Below are 17,961 nucleotides of genomic sequence, written 5' to 3'. Positions count from 1 at the left end.
TTAGCCGGGAGTGGTGGTGGACGCGTGTAATCCCAGCTACTTGGGAGGCTGAGGCAGGAGAATCCATTGAACCCGGGAGGCGGAGGTTGAAGTGAGCTGAGATTGCACCACTGCACTCCAGACTGGGCCACAAAAGCGAAACTCCATCTCAGGAAAAAAAAAAAAAAAAACCACTATGGCATGAGGGCCCCCTGAGGACTTAAAAATGAACTGCCCTCCAATAGGGAATCTTTTAAGTAAAATCAGTAGAATGTGGTTGGGCATGGTGTCTCACACCTGTAATCCCTGCACTTTGGAGGTCAAGGCAGGAGGATCACTTGAGCCCAAGAGTCGGAGACCAGCCTGGGCAATATAGCAAGACCCCATCTCTACTAAAAACAATAATCCATAGGTAACCGAATAAAACAGAAAAGGGACTTTCATTGCCATCAAAATGAGGCAGGGCACAGTGGCTCACGCCTGTAATCCCAGCATTTTGGAAGGCCGAGGTGGGCGGATCACTTGAGGTCAGGAGTTCGAAACCAGCCTGGCCAACATGTGAAACCCGCTCTACTACACATACAAAAAATAAGACAGGCGTGGTGGCGCATTAGGCCAATCGGGAGGCTGAGGCAGGAGAATCGCTTGAACCCAGGAGGCGGAGGTTGCAGTGACCCAAAATTGTGCCATTGCACTCCAGCCTTGGTTGCAAGAGTGAAACTCCATCTCAAAAAAAAAAAAAAAAAAGAAGTCCACAGGTCTCTCTAGGTGGCTACAAAGCCCTGCCCTGTCAGCCTCATCCCTCAACGTGGGACATCTGCAAACTCTGGGCTCCATGCCTCTGCACACACCACTCGGTTCCCTCTGCCTAGAACACCATTCTCCTCCCTGGCCCCAAAGACCTCGACCTTCAGGCATTGGCTTAAATGAAAAGATCTTGAGGGCAGAGAACATGGTTCGTTCATCCCAGGATTCTTAGCATTGATAAGAGGGAAAAAACATGTTAGAACAAATGAACTAATGAATAAGTGATGGACTGGAAAACAGAGGCAGGGTCCCATGACAGGAAAAGGCCTGGACCAGCAGGACCTGCCCACAACCTGTGTGGTGAGGGGCAGGCCCCAGTGTTGTCTTGGCAGCTTCCATCTCAGAAGGGCCACTGTGCCAGGAGGGTTGAGATGATGGGGAACAGCCACGGGCAGGATGGACCCAGGGCTTGTGGCCAAGAGGCCAGAAGAAGCCGGTTGCCAGCCAGGCACGGTGGCATACACCTAGAATCCCAGAGCTTCGGGAGGCTGAGGCAGGAGATCACTTGAACCAAGGAGTTCAAGACCAGCCTGGGCAACATGGTGAGACTGTGTCTCTACCAAGAAAAATCCTTTAAAAATTAGCCAGGCACTGGCCAGGGACAGTGGCTCACGCCTATAATCCCAGCACTTCGGGAGGCCGAAGTGGGCAGATCACTTGAGCTCAGGAGTTCGAGATCAGCCTGGCCCACATGGTGAAACCTTGTCTCTACTAAAAATACCAAAATTAGCCACGTGTGGCCTGTAGTCCCAGTTACTCCGGAGCCTGAGGCAAAAGAACGGCTTGAAACCGGAAAGCGGAAGTTGCAGTGAATCGAGATCACTCTACTGCACTCCAGCCTGGGCAAGAGCAAAACTCCAACTCAAACAAACAAACAAAGCAGCCAGACATAGTGAGACACACCTGCAGTCCCAGCTACTTGGGAAGCCGAGGCAGGTAGATCACTTAAGATCAAGAGTTCAAGGCCATCCTGGCCAACATGGTAAAACCTCGCCTCTACTAAAAATACAAAAATTATGGCCAGGCACGGTGACTCATGCCTGTAATCCCAGCACTTTGGGAGGCCCAGGCAGGTGGATCACTTGTGGTCAAGAGTTCAAGACCAGCCTGGCCAACACAATGAAACCTTGTCTGTACTAAAAATACAAAAATTTGTGGGGGGTGGTGTGGGCACCAGTAATCCCAGCTACTTGGGAGGCTGAGGCAGGAGAATGCTTGAATTCCAGACGCAGAGGTTGCAGAGAGCCAAGATCGCACCGCTGCACTCCAGTCTAGGTGACAGAGCACGACTCTGCCTCAAAAACACACATTTTTTAATAAATAAGTAAAAAGACAAAAATTAGCCAGGCACAGTGGCTCACGCCTGTAATCCCAGCACTTTGGGAGGCCGAGGAGGGTGGATCACGAGGTCAGGAGATCGAGACCACCCTGGCTAACACAGTGAAACCCCGTCTCTAGTAAAAATACAAAAAAAAAAAAATTAGCCAGGCGTGGTGGCAGGTACCTGCAGTCCCAGCTACTTGGGAGGCTGAGGCAGGAGAATTGCGTGAACCTGGGAGGTGGAGCTTGCAGTGAGCCGAGATCACGCCACTGCACTCCAGCCTGGGCGACAGAGCGAGACTCCATCTCAAAAATAAATAAATAAATAAATAAATACAAAAATTAGCCAGGCGTGGTGGCGGGCACCTGTAGTCCCAGCTACTCAGGAGGCTGAGGCAGGAGAATCACTTGAACCCGGGAGGTGGAGGTTGCAGTGAGCCGAGATCCCATCACTGCCCTCCAGCCTGGGCGACAGGGCAGGACTCCCTCTCAGAAAAAAAAAAAAGAAAGAAAACACAACCCAAGCCCAGATGGGCTGCGAAGGAGATGAGTGGGGTGCTGGGGTAACAGGCAAGGGGTTGGACTCTAGATTGGATGGCCAAGAAAGGTCTCTCTGGGGGACATGGAAGCTGAGCATTCGGTAACAAGAAGGGCCAGGCATGAGAAAAGCAGAGGGAAGGGCATCCGGGGCCGAGGGAATAGCATGTGCTCAGGGCAGGAATGTGGCTTTGGGTATCTGCAGAGATGAAAGACAGTAGCGTAGTAACAAGTGAGGAAAGCAGGGGACAGATGACAAGCCTCTGAGGGAAGGTTCTGAGCCATGACACACTAAGATCCTCCCACTTACAGGCAAAAAGGCCTTCTGCCTGTGGCTGGGTGGGGGACAGACAGCCAGGAGGGAACAGGAACAGAAGCAGTGTGCTCCTAGGTGAGGCAGCTGTGACAGGCACCTGGTGGCCAGACTGTCTTCCAGCCTCAACTTCCTGGGATGATTCTTTGTCACAACAGGTTAAAAAGTGGGTTCTGAGTGTGTTGTGACTTCCCCAAGGGTCTTCCCATGAAGAAGGAAAGAACCGATCATCTCAAAATGTGACTTGCAGCCAGGTGCGGTGGCTCACTCCTGTAATCCCAGTACTTTGGGAGGCCGAGGCGGGTGGATCACTAGGTCAGGAGATCGAGACCATCCTGGCTAACACGGTGAAACCTCGTCTCTACTAAAAATACAAAAAAAAAAAATTAGCCGGGCATGGTGGTGGGCGCCTGCAGTCCCAGCTACTCGGGAGGCTGAGGCAGAAGAATGGTGTGAACCCGGGAGGCAGAGCTTGCAGTGAGCCGAGATCGCGCCACTGCACTCCAGCCTGGGCAACAGAGCAAGACTCCGTCTCAAAAAAAAAAAAAAAAAATTAGCCAGGTGTGGTGGCAGGTGCTTGTAATCCCAGCTACTCAGGAGGCTCAAGGCAGGAGAATCGCTTGAACCCGGGAGGCAGAGATCGCAGTGAGCCGAGATGGAGCCACTGCACTCCAGCCTGGATGACAGAGCGAGACTCTGTTTCAAAAAAAAAAAAAAAAAAAAGTGACTTGCATGGTGTGTGACATTATATCAAAACTGAGGCACTGGCATCTGGGCTTCTTCCTCCGCCTTCTGGGCATACGATTTGATATCAGTCTGTCTCCCGGCGCCTGGTGGACCTTCTTCATTAAGTTTTGAAGCCTTTCTCGGCCGGGCATGGTGGCTCATGCCTGTAATCCCAGCACTTTGGGAGGCTGAGGCGGGTGGATCACGAGGTCAGGAGTTCAAGACCAGCCTGGCCAAGATGCTGAAACCTTGTCTCTACTAAAAATACAAAAATTAGCCAGGTATGGTGGCACGCACCTGTAATCCCAGCTACTCAGGAGGCTGAGGCAGGAGAATCACTTGAACCCAGGAGGCAGAGGTTTCAGTGAGCCAAGATTACGCCACTGCACTCCAGCCTGGTGACAGAGCAAGACTCCATCTCAAAAAAAAAAGTTTTGAGGCCTTCCAAAGAGGTCAGGTGCCAAAAGCATCTCAGGCAGCCCTGGGGCTGCTGATCTGTCCTTACCTGCCTAACACTGGTCCCTCTCCTCTTAATGATTTTTACCCTGCCTGTGGGCCGCGAAGCGTGCTGAGCACTTCACACTCCCCCGCAGGCCTCCAGGTGTCCTTATCCTGGCCTCACAGGTGACAAAACTGAAGCTTAGGTTAAGTCACTGTCCCAAGGGCAGAGTGGGTGGCCTCCAAGTCCTTCACCACCATCACACGCTTGATTCTTTCCCCAGTGCACGACCCACAGCAAAGCCCACTCTGTTTCTAGAAGAATCCCAGCTCTGCTAGCCACTAGCTGTGAACAAGTCGCTTCACTTTCTGTGCCTCAGTTTCTCCGTCAGTCAAGTAGAGATAAGAACAGCATCTACTTCTTATGTTTAGTACAAGATTTAGATATGTTACTAGATAAGAAGCACTCACACGCCTGTAATCCCAACACTTTGGGAGGCCAAGTTGGGCGGATCACCTGAAGTCAGGAGTTTCAGACCAGCCTGGCCAATATGGTGAAACCCCATCTCTACTAAAAATACAAAAACTAGCCAGGTATGGTGGCGGGCACCTGTAATCCCAGCTACTCAGGAAACTAAGGCAGGAGAATCGCCTGAACCCGGGAGGCGGAGGTGCAGCGAGCTGAGATCACGCCATTGCACTCCAGCCTAGGGGACAAAAGCGAGACTTCGTCTCAAAAAAAAAAAAAAAAAACACTGATAATTAAGCACTATATTCACCGTAATTTACTAAGACGATTACTATATTCTGGCTGCTGCGGGAAATGTCCCAGGTATTAAAACCTTCTCAGCTGCCACTGTCAGTATCAGCAAGAGCGTGTTAAGACCCAGCCTGAACTTGACCAACTAGCTCAAGGTCTCTGGCCTTTCTCACGCAACCAGGCTCGTCAATGAAAGTGCAGGATTCCCGACCAAACCCAACCACCTTATCTGAGTCAAAGGCCTTCCAAGCACCGCCCTCACTCAAGGCTGTCAACCCTCCTGTTCTCCTCAGGAACCAGTCCAGAAGGCTTTGCTGGGCCCAGCTGGTGGAGCCTCTAAATCCACCTGGGTGAGGCTGAAATAGCTACACCACCTGGCACACACCAAAGCCCACCACTCACCCCGTTCCACTTTCTTGTTACTCGGTCCCGCCTTCCCCTCCCGGGCCCCGCCTCCCCCTCCCCGGTCCCGCCTCCCCCATCCAGGCCCGCCGCTTCCTCCTTGCCCCGCCTCTTCCTCCTTGCCCCGCCTCCTCTTCCCGAGCCCCGCCTCCTCCTCCTCCTCAGCCTCGCCTCCCCATCCCCGGCCCCGCCTCCCACATCCCGGCCCCGCTTCTTCCTTCTTGCCCCGCCTCCTCCTCCTGAGCCCCACCTCCTCCCCCTCGGCCTCGCCTTCCCCCCGGCCCCGCCTCTTCTTTCTCAGCCCTACCTCCTCATCTTCTGGGACCACTCCTCCTCCTCAGGACACGCCTTTTCCTGCTCAACTCTGCCTCCTACTCCCTGGGACCCGCCTCCCCCTCCTCGGCACCCCTCCCCTTCCTCAAGCCCCACCTCCTCCTCGGCCCCTCCTCCCCACATCTGCCCGTGTCCAGAGGTGAGTAGGGCCGTACTACTTGTCAAATGTTAGCTGCTGCAAGGTGCTGCACCAAGCTGAGGCTTTCCAGGCATGTATCTGCTCATACGATGCTCACTAGACCAAGAAACCCCTTGAAACGATAACCCTGGGAGGCAGGGACAATTATCCCGGTCATTATGAACACTGGGCAGGGGAGAGGAAGGGGCCTGAGCTGTAGCGTTTGCCACTTTCCGTGGTGTAAATACCCTACCTGTGACTTAGAGATGTCAGCCTGATATGCCTGAACACAGAGTTGGGAAGATGCACACCATCAGCCAATGTCAGCCGGGTCTCGCACACCCAGGTGTCATTTTATGGATTAAAAAGCTAGCTCAAGGCCAGCCGCGGTGGCTCACGCCTGTAATCCCAACACTTTGGGAGGCCGAGGTGGGAGGATCACTTAAGGTCAGGAGTTCAAGACCACCCTGGCCAATATTGTGAAACCCCATCTCTACTAAAAATATAAAAATTAGCCAGGCATGGTGGTGGGCGCCTGTAATCCCAGCTACTCAGGAGGCTGAGGCAGGAGAATCGCTTGAACCCAGGAGGCAGAGGTTGCAGTGAGCCTAGATGGCACCACTGCACTCCAGCCTGGGCAACAGAGGGGGACTCTGTCTCACGAAAAAAAAAAAAAAAAAACTAGCTCGAGAAGCTAAAGAACTTGCCCATGGGCTCCAAACCTTGTCAGTGGCAGTTAAGCATATGAGCCTAGCACTAATCCAAAGCCCGCAAGCATTGCCACCTTCCCAGGAGGAGTATCAATCAATACTGCCCAACCCAAAGGGGAACTGGCCTGCAGCCCTGGAAAAGGCCTTCTTCTCTGGGTCTCAGGTCCCTCATCTGTAACTTTACAGAAGTTACACCAGAAAAATTATCTCAAGCCTGGGGCTCTGAGATTCTGAGTGCCTACAGCAAAGAAATGGCCTAAGTACAAAGCTACAGCCAGGAGGACAGAAGGGACTCCACCAGGAGAATCTGCCCAGTGAGTCGCCATCTGCTCAAAGCAAGAAGACTGCATGAAAATCTGAAAAGCCTAAGATCCCCTCCAACCCCCTCAGGATCTCGGCCTGAGTCAGGCTAACATAGGAAAGGTCTTTATAGCTCACCACAGCCCAAGGCTCACCACTTTCTTTTTTTTTTTTTTTTTTTTTGAGACAGAGTCTCACTCTGTTGCCCAGGACTGGAATGCAGTGGTGCGATCCCAGCCTGTCGCAACCTCCGCCTCCCAGGTTCAAACGAATTCTCCTGCCTCAGTCTCTCAAGTACCTGGGATTACAGGAGCACACCATGAGGCCTGGCTAATTTTCATATATATATATATTTTTTTGAGACGGAGTCTCGCTCTGTCACCCAGGCTGGAGTGCAGTGGCGCAATCTCCGCTCACTGCAAGCTCCACCTCCCAGGTCACGCCATTCTCCTGCCTCAGCCTCCCGAGTAGCTGGGACTACAGGCGCCCGCCACCACGCCCAGCTAACTTCTTCTATTTTTTAGTAGAGACGGGGTTTCACTGTGTTAGCCAGGATGATCTCGATCTCCTGACCTTGCGATTCACCCACCTGGGCCTCCCAAAGTGCTGGGATTACCGGCGTGAGCCACTGCGTCCGGCCAATTTTTATATTTTTAGTGGAGAGGGGGTTTCGCCATGTTGGCCAGGCTAGTCTCGAACTCCTGACCTCAGGTGATCCTCCTGCCTCGGCCTCCCAACGTGCTGGAATTACAGGCATGAACCACTGCACCCAGCCAAGGCTCATCACTCTCAATCCTGCCCTTACTGCAAGGGGCAGCCCATCCGATTTTAGGGCAGAGAAAGACCCTCTCCCAGCAGTCCACACTGACCCGCAGCACCTCGCCCTCCCTTCAGGGATGCTCTGTCCTCAGAACACAGCAGGACAGCCACCAGCTGTCCTAGGACAGCATCAGCAGAGAAGCCATCAGTGTGGACAAAACTGGAGTCAGACAAACCCAGGTTCAGCTCCCTGGCTTCCAGGCTCTGTGACCTTGACTAGCTTAGTTTACCTCTCTGAGCTTCAGTTGCATTATCTGTAAAGTAGAACAGTAGTTCCCATCTGATCAGGTGCTAATAAGACTCACCCCTGGGCAAGGCGTGGTGGCTCATACCTATAATCCCAGCACTTTGGGATGCCAAGGCAGGAGGATCGCTTGAGCCCAGGAGTTCAAGACCAGCCTGGACTAACATGGTGAAACCCCATCTCTACTAAAACTACAAAAATTAGCCGGGCATGGTGGCACCCACCTGTAATAACAGCTACTTGGGAGGCCGAGGCAGGAAAATCGCTTGAACCGGGGAGGTGGAGGTTGCAGTGAGGTGAGATCGCATCACTGCACTCCAGCCTGGGTGACAGAGCGAAACTGTCACAAAAAAAAAAAAAAAAAAAAAAAAAAAAGCCGGGCGTGGTGGTTCACTCCTGTAATCCCAGCACCTTGGGAGGCCGAGGTGGGCAGATCACAAGGTCAGGAGATCGAGACCATCATGGCTAACACGGTGAAACCCCATGTCTACTAAAAATAAAAAAATTAGCCGGGCATGGTGGTGGGTGCCTGTAGTCCCAGCTACTCGGGAGGCTGAGGCAGGAGAATGGCGTGAACCCGGGAGGCGGAGCTTACAGTGAGCCGAGATGGAGCCACTGCACTCCAGCCTGGGCGAGAGTGCGAGACTCTGTCTAAAAAAAAAAAAAAAAGAAAAAGAAAAAAGAAAGAAAACATCCTAAATGTGGGTTATGGGGGACCCCAAGAGGCTCACTTCTGGGTACTCAGCTGTGGGAAATGGGCAGCGACCTGGACTGCTGGAGGCTGAAGACAGACTGATTTTCTCAGGAATTAACAGGCTCATTTACAAGATGCAGTAGCTGTTTTTCCAGTTGCTACTGGGCTCATCGCTTTGAGTCTCATCTGCAGTGGCAAAAACAGCAATAAAATAAAAAAATACGTTAAAAAAATACGGTATCCTAGGATAAGCAGTTCGCTTACCCACCTAGCTCTGACCCCAAGACAATGCCAAGGCCTGCTCTGGTATTCTAAGAGGGCTTCAGCCAAGGCCTGGAGGTGACCTGTTCTAGAGAGAGGCTTCACCTCAATTAGGCCACAGAGTGGATAACTTTTCCTCTCAGATCACATGAGATTTGGCAGTGATATGAGGCTACTATGGAAACAGCCACCGATCTCCCCTCCTGCTGGGATCCCAACTGCCATGATAACAGTCCTCAACCAGACATTAATTCGTTGTGTGACAGTCAGCACGTCCTGCTCCCCTCTGGGCATTACCTCTATCAATTGTAAACTGCACTTCAAAATCTCCAAGGTCTCTCCAGGGGCCGACCTCTCAGTGGACAAGAGACTGCTTGAGGGTGGGAAGATGGATTTAGTCCCAAGCAGAAATAGACTTTTTTCTTTTTTTTTTTTTTTTTTTTTGAGACAGAGTCTCGCTCTTGTCACCCAGGCTGGAGTGCAGTGGTGCAATCTCAGCTCACCGCAACCTCCACCTCCCGGGTTCAAGTGATTCTCCTGCCTCAGCCTCCCAAGTACCTGGGATTACAGGCGTGCGCCACCACACCCAACTAATTTTTTATTTTTTGTAGAGACGGGGTTTCATCATGTTGGCCAGGCTGGTCTCGAACTCCTGACCTCACATGATTTGCCCACCTTGGTGTCCCAAAGTGCTGGAATTACAGGCATGAGCCACTGTGCCCAGCTGAAAAATATATCCCTTATTTATTTTTTTTAAAACAAACTCTCGCTCTGTCACCCAGGCTGGAGTACAGCGGAGTGATCTCAGCTCATGGCAACTCCGCCTCCCAGCTTCAAGTGATTCCCACTCCTCAGCCTTGGAGCCAGTAGCTGGGACTACAAGCACATGCCACCATATCCAGCTAATTTTTTTGTTTTTAGTAGAGACGAGGGTTCACCATGTTGACCAGGCTGGTCTCGAACTCCTGACCTCAAGTGATTCACCCGTCTCAGCCTCCCAAAGTGCTGGGATTACAGGCATGAGCCACCTCGCCCGGCCAGAAATATATTCTTTGATGTAGAAAAACCTTTTCTCAAATTGCTTGTTAAATGTGAGTGAAAGCATCCTTTCTATTTTCACTGACCTACAATAAACACATGCAGTTAAACTAATCTGCTTGCTATGCAATCCGCTGGGCTGAGAAACAACTGCTTCTCCCACCCAGAAGCCCTGTAGCTATCGCCTCTATGGGTACTTGGCAAAGGCTGGCAGAGAATAATAACAAGACAGCAAAATAACAATTTATTTTTTCCTTCAAGGTCACTTTGAACAGTGAGTTTGAAGCTTCCCCCTTCTTTTTTTTTTTTTTTTGAGATAGACTCTCGCTCTGTCGTCCAAGCTGGAGTACAATGGCATGATCTCAGCTCACTGCAACCTCTGCCTCCAAGTAGCTGAGATTACAGGCATGTGCCACAACACTCGGCTCATTTTTGTATTTGTAGTAGAGACGATGTTTCTCCATGTTGGTCAGGATGGTCTCGAACTCCTCACCTCAAGCAATCCAGCAACCTCAGCCTACCAAAGTGCGGGATTACAGGCGTGAGCCACCACGCCTGGCCAAAGCTCCCCTTCTTTCTGGGAGACAAAATGATTAAGTACGGTGGAGCATATTCTCCAGTCCAAGTCTTGGGCCTCAGGCTGTGCCCAGCTTCCTGGAACAAAAGCACACACCCCCAGGGTGCTCAGAGTCCTACTTTATCTGACTGTTAACTAGCAAAACTAAACCAACTACATGTGCAAAATGCCATATGGATGTTCCAAACTGCATGTTTCAAGCTGGACGTGGTAGCTTTTTTTTTTTTCTTCTAACAGGGTCTCTGTTGCCCAGGCTGGAGTGCAGTGGCCTGATTTTTGGGCTCACTGCAGCCTCAACCTCCTGGGCTCAAGTCATCCTCCTGCTTCAGCCTCCCGAGTAGCTGTGACTACAGCAGTGGGACTACAGGTTTAGACAGAGTTTGAGAGGGGAATCCACATCAGAACTTTATTCTAGAATGAAAACGTAAATGACAGAGATTACTGAATACAAACCTCCTCATTCTTGATACCATGTCAAAAATTACAGGATTTCTGGGTTAAAGGCTTCTAAGGGGTCGGGCACGGCAGCTCACACCTGCAATCCCAGCACTTTGGGAGGCCAAGGTGGATGGATCACTTGAGGTCGGGAGTTCAAGACCAGCCTGACCAACGTGGAGAAACCCCATCTCTACTAAAAATACAAAATTAGCCGGGCGTGGTGGCTCATGCCTGTAATTCCGGCTACTCGGGAGGCTGGGGCAGGAGAATCACTTGAATCCGGGAGGTGGAGGTTGCGGTGAGCCGAGATCACGCCATTGCACTCCAGCGTACGCAACAAGAGCGAAACTCCGTCTCAAAAAAAGGCTTCAAAGGATTGTGGGTAAATTTCCAAAAATAGTAGCAATAAAGGGGGCAGGAGGCAGAGGTAGTAATATTCAACTTGTGAATAAAAACAAACAGCCAGGCGCGCTAGCTCACACCTGTAATCCCAGTACTTTGGGAGGCCGAGGCGGTTGCAAATCACTTGAGGTCAGGAGTTTGAGGCCAGCCTGGTCGACATGGCGAAACCCCCATCTCTACTAAAAATACAAAAAATTAGCCAGGCATGGAGGCGGGCACCTGTAATCCCAGCTATTTGGGAGGCTAAGGCAGGAGAATCGCTTAAACCCAGGAGGCGGAGTTTGCAGTAGGCCGAGATCGCGCCACTGCAACTCCAGCCTGGGCAATAAGACCAAAACTCTGTCTCCAAAAGAAAAAAAAAAAAATCCTTCTACGTATCCAAGGTACCTAGAGTAGTCAATTCATTGAGACCGAATGGTGGCTGAGTAGAATGGTGGCTGCCAGAGGTGGACGTGGAGAGGAATGGGGAGTTAGTATTTAATGGCTACAGCTTCTGTTTTCCAAGATGCAAAGAGTTCTGGAGATGGGTGGTGGTGATGGTTGCACAACAATGTGAATGTTCTTAATGCCACTGAACTGCACACTTAAAAATAGTTAAGATGGTAAATTTTATGTGTATTTTGCCAGAAATTTTTAAATTGGAGGGGAAGTGAGAAACAAGAAATCGCTCGACCTGCTATTTTTCATTTGAGGACCAACATGGCATAGTGGCTAGGAACTAAGACCTTGGCGTCCTGAGTTCCTCTATCTGGTTTGCATTTACTAACTAGGGGCCTTTGAACAAGTCACTTGATATCTCTGAGACTTTATTCATCCTTACAAACAGGAGTAATAACAGTTCTTATACAAGGTAACAGAATCTCACCAGCACAAGAGTAAGCACTTGCTAAACTGTTCTTATTTTGAATTTTAATAACAAATTTTATTATTTGATGATAGTTACTTAAAAGTTAGCAATAATTCAAGGATAACTGGTTGAATTATTAATATTATATTATCACCTAGGGCGATAAGCACATCAGAAGACTTCGTTTTAAGGGAAAAAGAGACCCAAGTTAGGAGTCAGAAGACTTGGGCTTCAAGAGTGGCTGTGGGTGGGTATAAGATTTCTCCTTGGTGACACCCAAGGGTTGAGGGAGATGACCTCTTAGATAACCAGAAAGCACGATCAGCTTCGCTGCTCTGCGAAAGCTAGCCGTGGAGCTGCACCTCCCTCACCGTCTAAGTCTCCCGGGAACGTCCCGGGCGAGGGAAGGGGTCCAAAGGTCGTACACAAGAATACTGATTGCAAAGCCCCTTCCTACGCTGGTGACGGCGGCGTGGCGCAAGATTTGTGCAAGACTCCCTCGGATTGGGAGCAAGGGTCCCGCAACTTCATGGCTCCCATGACAAAGTCCCCCAACTCAGCCCGCTGGGGGAGCTGCAAGGAACCTACAAGCGTCCCAGCCCCTGCAGAGACCCCCCAAGAAAAAGTACCCCCAAAACAGCCTGGGTTGCAGATTTATAAATACTTCCTGCGCACATGCGCATTGGTATTTACGAGTGGCCCGGGGCGCAACGCTTCCCACTGCGCCTGCGCCGTCCGGCTCTTCCTTCGGGGCACAGGACCAGAAAGTGGGGTCCCATGGTCCCGCAAAGAAGGAAAAAGAATGGGTCAGCAGTGGCCACACAGTCCCTATTTCTCGCTTCTTACCTCGTAGTGCTTCATGGCTCCCTCCCAAGGCGGCTACTGCTCCGCTGCTGCTGCCTAACTGCGCGGCACAGCACAGGGTCCCTACAGCGCTCGCAACCGCAGCGATAGACTAAACGCGGCTCTGCGTCCGCCCCGCCCCTCCCGGCCGCGCGCGCCCCGTCGGCCAATCAGGGCACGAGGCGCCCACCTTCGCCCCTGCTCCTTGGGGCCGGTCCGAACCAAGAGTAGGGCTAGCACCAGGACATTGACCAATCAACTTGCGAGACCAATCGAAGGGGGCGGAACGCCTGTAGGAGGGGCTAAAGAGAAGGGGCTTGACCATCCACCAATCCAAAGGAGGTCTCTGCGCCGCGCGTCCCTTTGCCACGCCCCCTGATGGCGTCGCTGTGGAAACCAAGGCAAGCGACGGTTAGGCCAGACGCGGGGGCGCGGTAAGAAGTTGAGTGACAGGCAAGGCAGCATCCGCATGACAGGCGGCGCCGACGGGGTGAATTCTGAGGTGGGCGGCCGCCGGGGTACACCGGGAACAGCAGGAGAGGGCTAGGGGCTGGGGTCGCGGGCTGCGGAGTCTGGATGGCGAGGAGGTCACTATGGGAGGAGACTCTTGAGTGGGAGGGAAGGAAAGGGGAAACAGGGTGGCGAAAAGCTCCCCATTTGGGAACCCCCAACCTGCAACCTTGAGCCCCAGCCCCATTCTGGGGGTGGCTTCACTGCCGTTTTTAATGAAAGCCCCGCCCCACTTTGTTTTTTTGTTTTGTTTTGTTTTTGAAACAATCTCGTTCTGTCCCCCAGCTGGAGTGCAGTGGCGCAATGGACGGCTCACCGCAACCTCCGCCTCCCGGGTTCAAGTGATTCTCATGCCTCAGTCTCCCAAGTAGCTGAGATTACAGGCGCCCGCCACCACGCCCGGCTAATTTTTGTATTTTTTTTAGTAGAGACGGGGTTTCCCCATGGTTGGCCAGGCTGGTCTTGAACTCCTGACCTCAGGGGATCCTCCCGCCTCAGCCTCCCAAAGTGCTAGGATTACAGGCCTGAGCCACCGCGCCCGGCCCCCCTCCCCACTTTGCTCCACCCTATGGACAGGGGAGCTACATTTGTCTCTGCTTCACGTCCAGAATGGTGTCTGGTGGCTCCATGGGGCCACTGAGCCCTTGAAATGGGGCTGGTCCAGGCGGGGCACGATGGCTCACGCCTGTAATCCTAGCACCTTGGGAGGCCAAGACGGGCAGATCACGAGGTGAGGAGTTCAAGACCAGCCTGGCCAATATGGTGAAACCTCGTCTCTACTAAAAATACAAAAATTAGCCGGGCATGGTGGTGCACACCTGTAGTCCCAGCTAATCGGGAGGCTGAGGCAGAAGAATCGCTTGAACCCAGAGGCGGAGGTTGCAGTGAGCCAAGATCTTGCCACTACACTCCAGCTTGAGCAACAGACCGTCTCAAAAAAAAAAGAAAAGAAAAAAAGAAATGGGACTGGTCCAAACTGAGATGTACTGTAAATGAAAAACACATAAATTTCTGGCCAGGCACAGTGGCTCACACCTGTAATCCCAGCACTTTGGGAGGCCAAGACAGGCAGATCACTTGAGGTCAGGAGTTCAAGACCAGCCTGGACAATGTGGTGAAACCCTGTCTCTACTAAAAATACAAAAATTAGGCGGGTGTAATGGTGGGCGCCTGTAATCCCAGCTACTAGGGAGGCTGAGGCAGGAGAATCTCTTGAACCCGGGAGGTGGAGGTTGCAGTGAGCCAAGATTGCACCACTGCACTCCAGCCTGGGCGACAGAGTGAGATTCTGTCTCAAAAAAAAAAAAAAAAAGACTTCTGACAGGCAAAGGAACAGGCAGTACCTGGCACACTTCTTCACCTCCTCTCCTTACTGTTGTTTCCAGATCCTGTCCCTGAGCCTTCATGAGCTGTTGAACCATCTGGAATTCACAGGCCTGTCATGAGAGACACGATGAGAAGTCCTTAAAGGTAGATCGCTGATTCACAGGGGAGCAGGCAGAGGCAAGGGTGAGTCAGTGCTTGGAACTCAGTCATCCAGATTCGGCTCTGGAAACTTCTGAAGCTATAGCCTTTGGGGATCCCTGACTGCGAGTACAGGAAGCCAACGCTATGTGGTCTTCAGGAAACTCATTATCTTTTTCACTGGCGCTATCTGGGAAAAACAGATGAAAATCTGAAGGTGTTTTGTATGTGTTCTTTCAAAAGCAGGGATCTGGCCAGACGCAGTGGCTCATGCCTGTATTTCCAGCACTTTGGGAGGCCGAGGCAGGTGGATCACCTGAGGTCAGGAGTTTGAGACCAGCTTGGCCAACATGGCAAAACCCTGTCTCTACTAAAAATACAAAAATTATCTGGGTGTGGTGGCGGGCACCTGTAATCACAGCTACTCAGGAAGCTGAGGCAGAAGAATCAGTTGAACCCAGGAGGCAGGGGTTGCAGTGAGCAGAGATCACACTACCACACTCCAGCCTGGGCGACAAGAGTAAAACTCCGTCTCAAAAAAAAAAAGCAAAGATATTTTTCTGGTGGCAGTTTTGAGTTTTGAGGCCTTCTGTGTCATGACAGGCCTCACTCCCTGCCCTTCTTGGGTGCTGGGGGAAGAGTATTTGCTTCCAGGCCACAAATTAATTTTTTAGTAGAGATGGGATCTCATTATGTTGCCCAGGCTGCTCTGGAACTCCTGGCCTCAAGTGATCCTCCCTCCCTGGCCTCCCAAAGCGCTGGGATTACAGGCATGAGCCATCCCACTCGGCCTGAGACCACAGTTAAAATCCTATCAGATTGAGTCACTTGAGCTACTTGATTGTGAGGGACCATGGGGATAGGGTTGAACCCCTAAGACCCACCCACGTGTTGCTCCTTCACCAGTTATGCAAATTTTCAACTTATTTAATGTGATCTGAAGAGGTGAGTCTTCCATCTCTGGGTTGCAGCTAGATAGGGCATGACGGTGTACAAGTAGGTGTCATTTTGAAGAGATTCCATACATATTCCCATAAACTCAGAACGTTTTGGAAATTCCCTTTTGAGACTGCTTTTTCTGAGCCCCACACTTACTCAACAGGCACCAAATCATCCTCGTGCACCTACTATGCTGCGTGTCAACCGGAACATACAAATAATTTCCACCCCCTCCTCACCCATAAGAAGCTGGCAGAAAGGCAGGATCCAGCCTCCAAAGTAGAATTCCTCTTTGTTTTTGAGGGGTGTTGCAGGCTCGAGGAACCCCTTGTTTGCCCATCTGGCTTCCGGTAACCAGGCTGTGAGCAGAAATGAAACCCACCCTTGGAATGAAGACTGGCCACTTTGTTCAAGCCACTGAGGACACTGTACTGTGGCCCCCTGACAGTGCCTGTCTGTAGGGACAGCTAGATCCTGCTGGTCCCTTCACAGTCCCAGCAGTGGCTGATTCACAATGGTGACTGGTAGATCTGTTGGGTCCTTGCTGAGCTGATGGCAACTAGCTCCTTTATTAAGGTAATTTCCAAGGGAGAAACTGCAAGAGATGGCCTAAGCTGTGGCAGCTTCCAAGGATGAGCTTCTTGGACCTCAGGTTTGGGGGAACCCGAGACCATTTGAATGCCAGAGATGTGATGTGTTTGGTAACGTCGTGTCTCACAAGCTCCTTTTGTATTTCCCATGGGCAGGTCAGGTCGGATCTTGACTTTTTCCAGAAACTGGCTTGGCTGGTTTGGGGTGTGTGTGAATGAGCTGGCTTGCCGGGTGTATGAGAGGAGGTGAAGCTGGGACTAGACAAGCCAGGGCTCATTAGCAAGTTTCTGCTGTGTCAGGAATCTCGGAGAGAGGTTTCCCAAGCCCTATCCTGTCTTGCCTGGGTTTTTTCCTTTTTTTTTTTTTCATTGAAGTGTAATTGACATGTAGTAAAATTCACCCATTTTAGTGTACAGCTCTGGACACATACAGTCATGCAACCACCACTACAATCAAGATACAGAGCATTTACACCAACCCAAAAAATTCTCCAAACTACTCCATTTGTTGCAGGTCCCAGCCCCTGGCAAGCATTCATCTGCTTTCTGTCCTGATACTTTTGCCTTTTCCAGAAGGTTGAGTGAAATGGAATCACACAGCCTTTTGAGCCTGGCTTCTTTCACCCACATAATGCATATGATGTTCGTCTGTAATGTTGTTTTTTTGTATCCGTAGCTTGTTCCTTGTTATAGCTGAATAGTATTCCATTGTGTGGATGGATCCCATTTGTTTATCCATTCATCCATTGAAGGACAGTTAGGGTTTAACTGCTGTTGGTAATAACTAATAAAGCCTCAGCAAACATTCGCTCATGAGACTCCATCTCAAAAAAAAAAAAAAAAAAGTAGATTTTACCCTGCTGGTGTTGCTATGTGGATGAAATTGAGAGGAGCCAGGAAATGAACATTATAATAGTATCTTTTTTATTTTTATTTTTGAGATGGAGTCTTGCTCTGTCACCCAGGCTGGAGTGCAGTGGCGCAATCTCGGCTCACTGCAACCTCCACCTTCTGGATGCAAGCGATTCTCCTGCATCAGCCTCCTGAGTAGCTGGGGTTACAGGTGTGCACCACCATGCCCAGCTAATTTTTGTATTTTTAGTACAGACGGGGTTTCACCATGTTGGTCAGGATGGTCTCCATCTCTTGACCTTGTGATCCTCCCGCCTCAGCCTCCCAAAGTGCTGGGATTACAGGCATAAACCACCGCACCCAGCCATGAATTTTTATATATGAACAAAGGTTTTCATTTCACATGGGTATCCCACTAGGAGTGGGATTGCTGGCTCATATGGTATAGTGCTTTTTGAAGGTCTTTTTTTTTTTTTTTTTTTTTTGAGAACGAGTCTCGCTCTGTTGCCCAGGCTGTAGTGCAGTGGCACCATCTCGGCTCACTGCAACCTCCACCTCCTAGGTTCAAGTGATTCTCCTGCCTCAGCCTCCCAAATAGCTGGGATTACAGGCGCACGCCACCACACTTGACTAATTTTTGCATTTTTAATAGAGATGGGGTTTCACCATGTTGGCCAGGCTGGTCTCGAACTCCTGACTT

The 17,961-nt window shown here is 51.0% G+C and overlaps 1 protein-coding gene and 1 long non-coding RNA gene across 3 annotated transcripts in view; one reads left to right on the top strand and one right to left on the bottom strand.

The window, feature by feature from the left end:
- Nucleotides 1-13,147, bottom strand: part of TECR (trans-2,3-enoyl-CoA reductase) — a 37,196-nt gene extending 24,049 nt beyond the window's left edge. Inside the window, exon 1 of one of the 2 annotated variants that reach the window (XM_054461761.2) lies at nucleotides 12,910-13,147. In XM_054461761.2, coding sequence (XP_054317736.1) covers nucleotides 12,910-12,924 — 15 coding nt within the window. In that variant the 5' untranslated portion in view covers nucleotides 12,925-13,147. Of the gene's footprint in view, nucleotides 1-8,537; nucleotides 8,682-12,909 lie in introns of those variants that run through there. The other variant, XM_054461760.1, reaches the window with a different exon arrangement.
- Nucleotides 13,148-13,274: 127 nt separating this feature from the next.
- On the top strand, nucleotides 13,275-17,291 carry LOC129019373 (uncharacterized). The gene is made up of 3 exons (XR_008495621.2): nucleotides 13,275-13,408; nucleotides 14,802-14,925; nucleotides 15,983-17,291. It is a non-coding gene; the product is annotated as an uncharacterized LOC129019373 (long non-coding RNA).
- Nucleotides 17,292-17,961: the final 670 nt, after the last annotated feature.

The sequence above is a fragment of the Pongo pygmaeus genome, chromosome 20 (genome assembly GCF_028885625.2).
Source record: "Pongo pygmaeus isolate AG05252 chromosome 20, NHGRI_mPonPyg2-v2.0_pri, whole genome shotgun sequence".
Lineage (NCBI taxonomy): Eukaryota > Metazoa > Chordata > Mammalia > Primates > Hominidae > Pongo > Pongo pygmaeus.
Note: the sequence above shows the minus strand (reverse complement) of the source record. Positions and strands in the feature narration are given on the sequence as shown.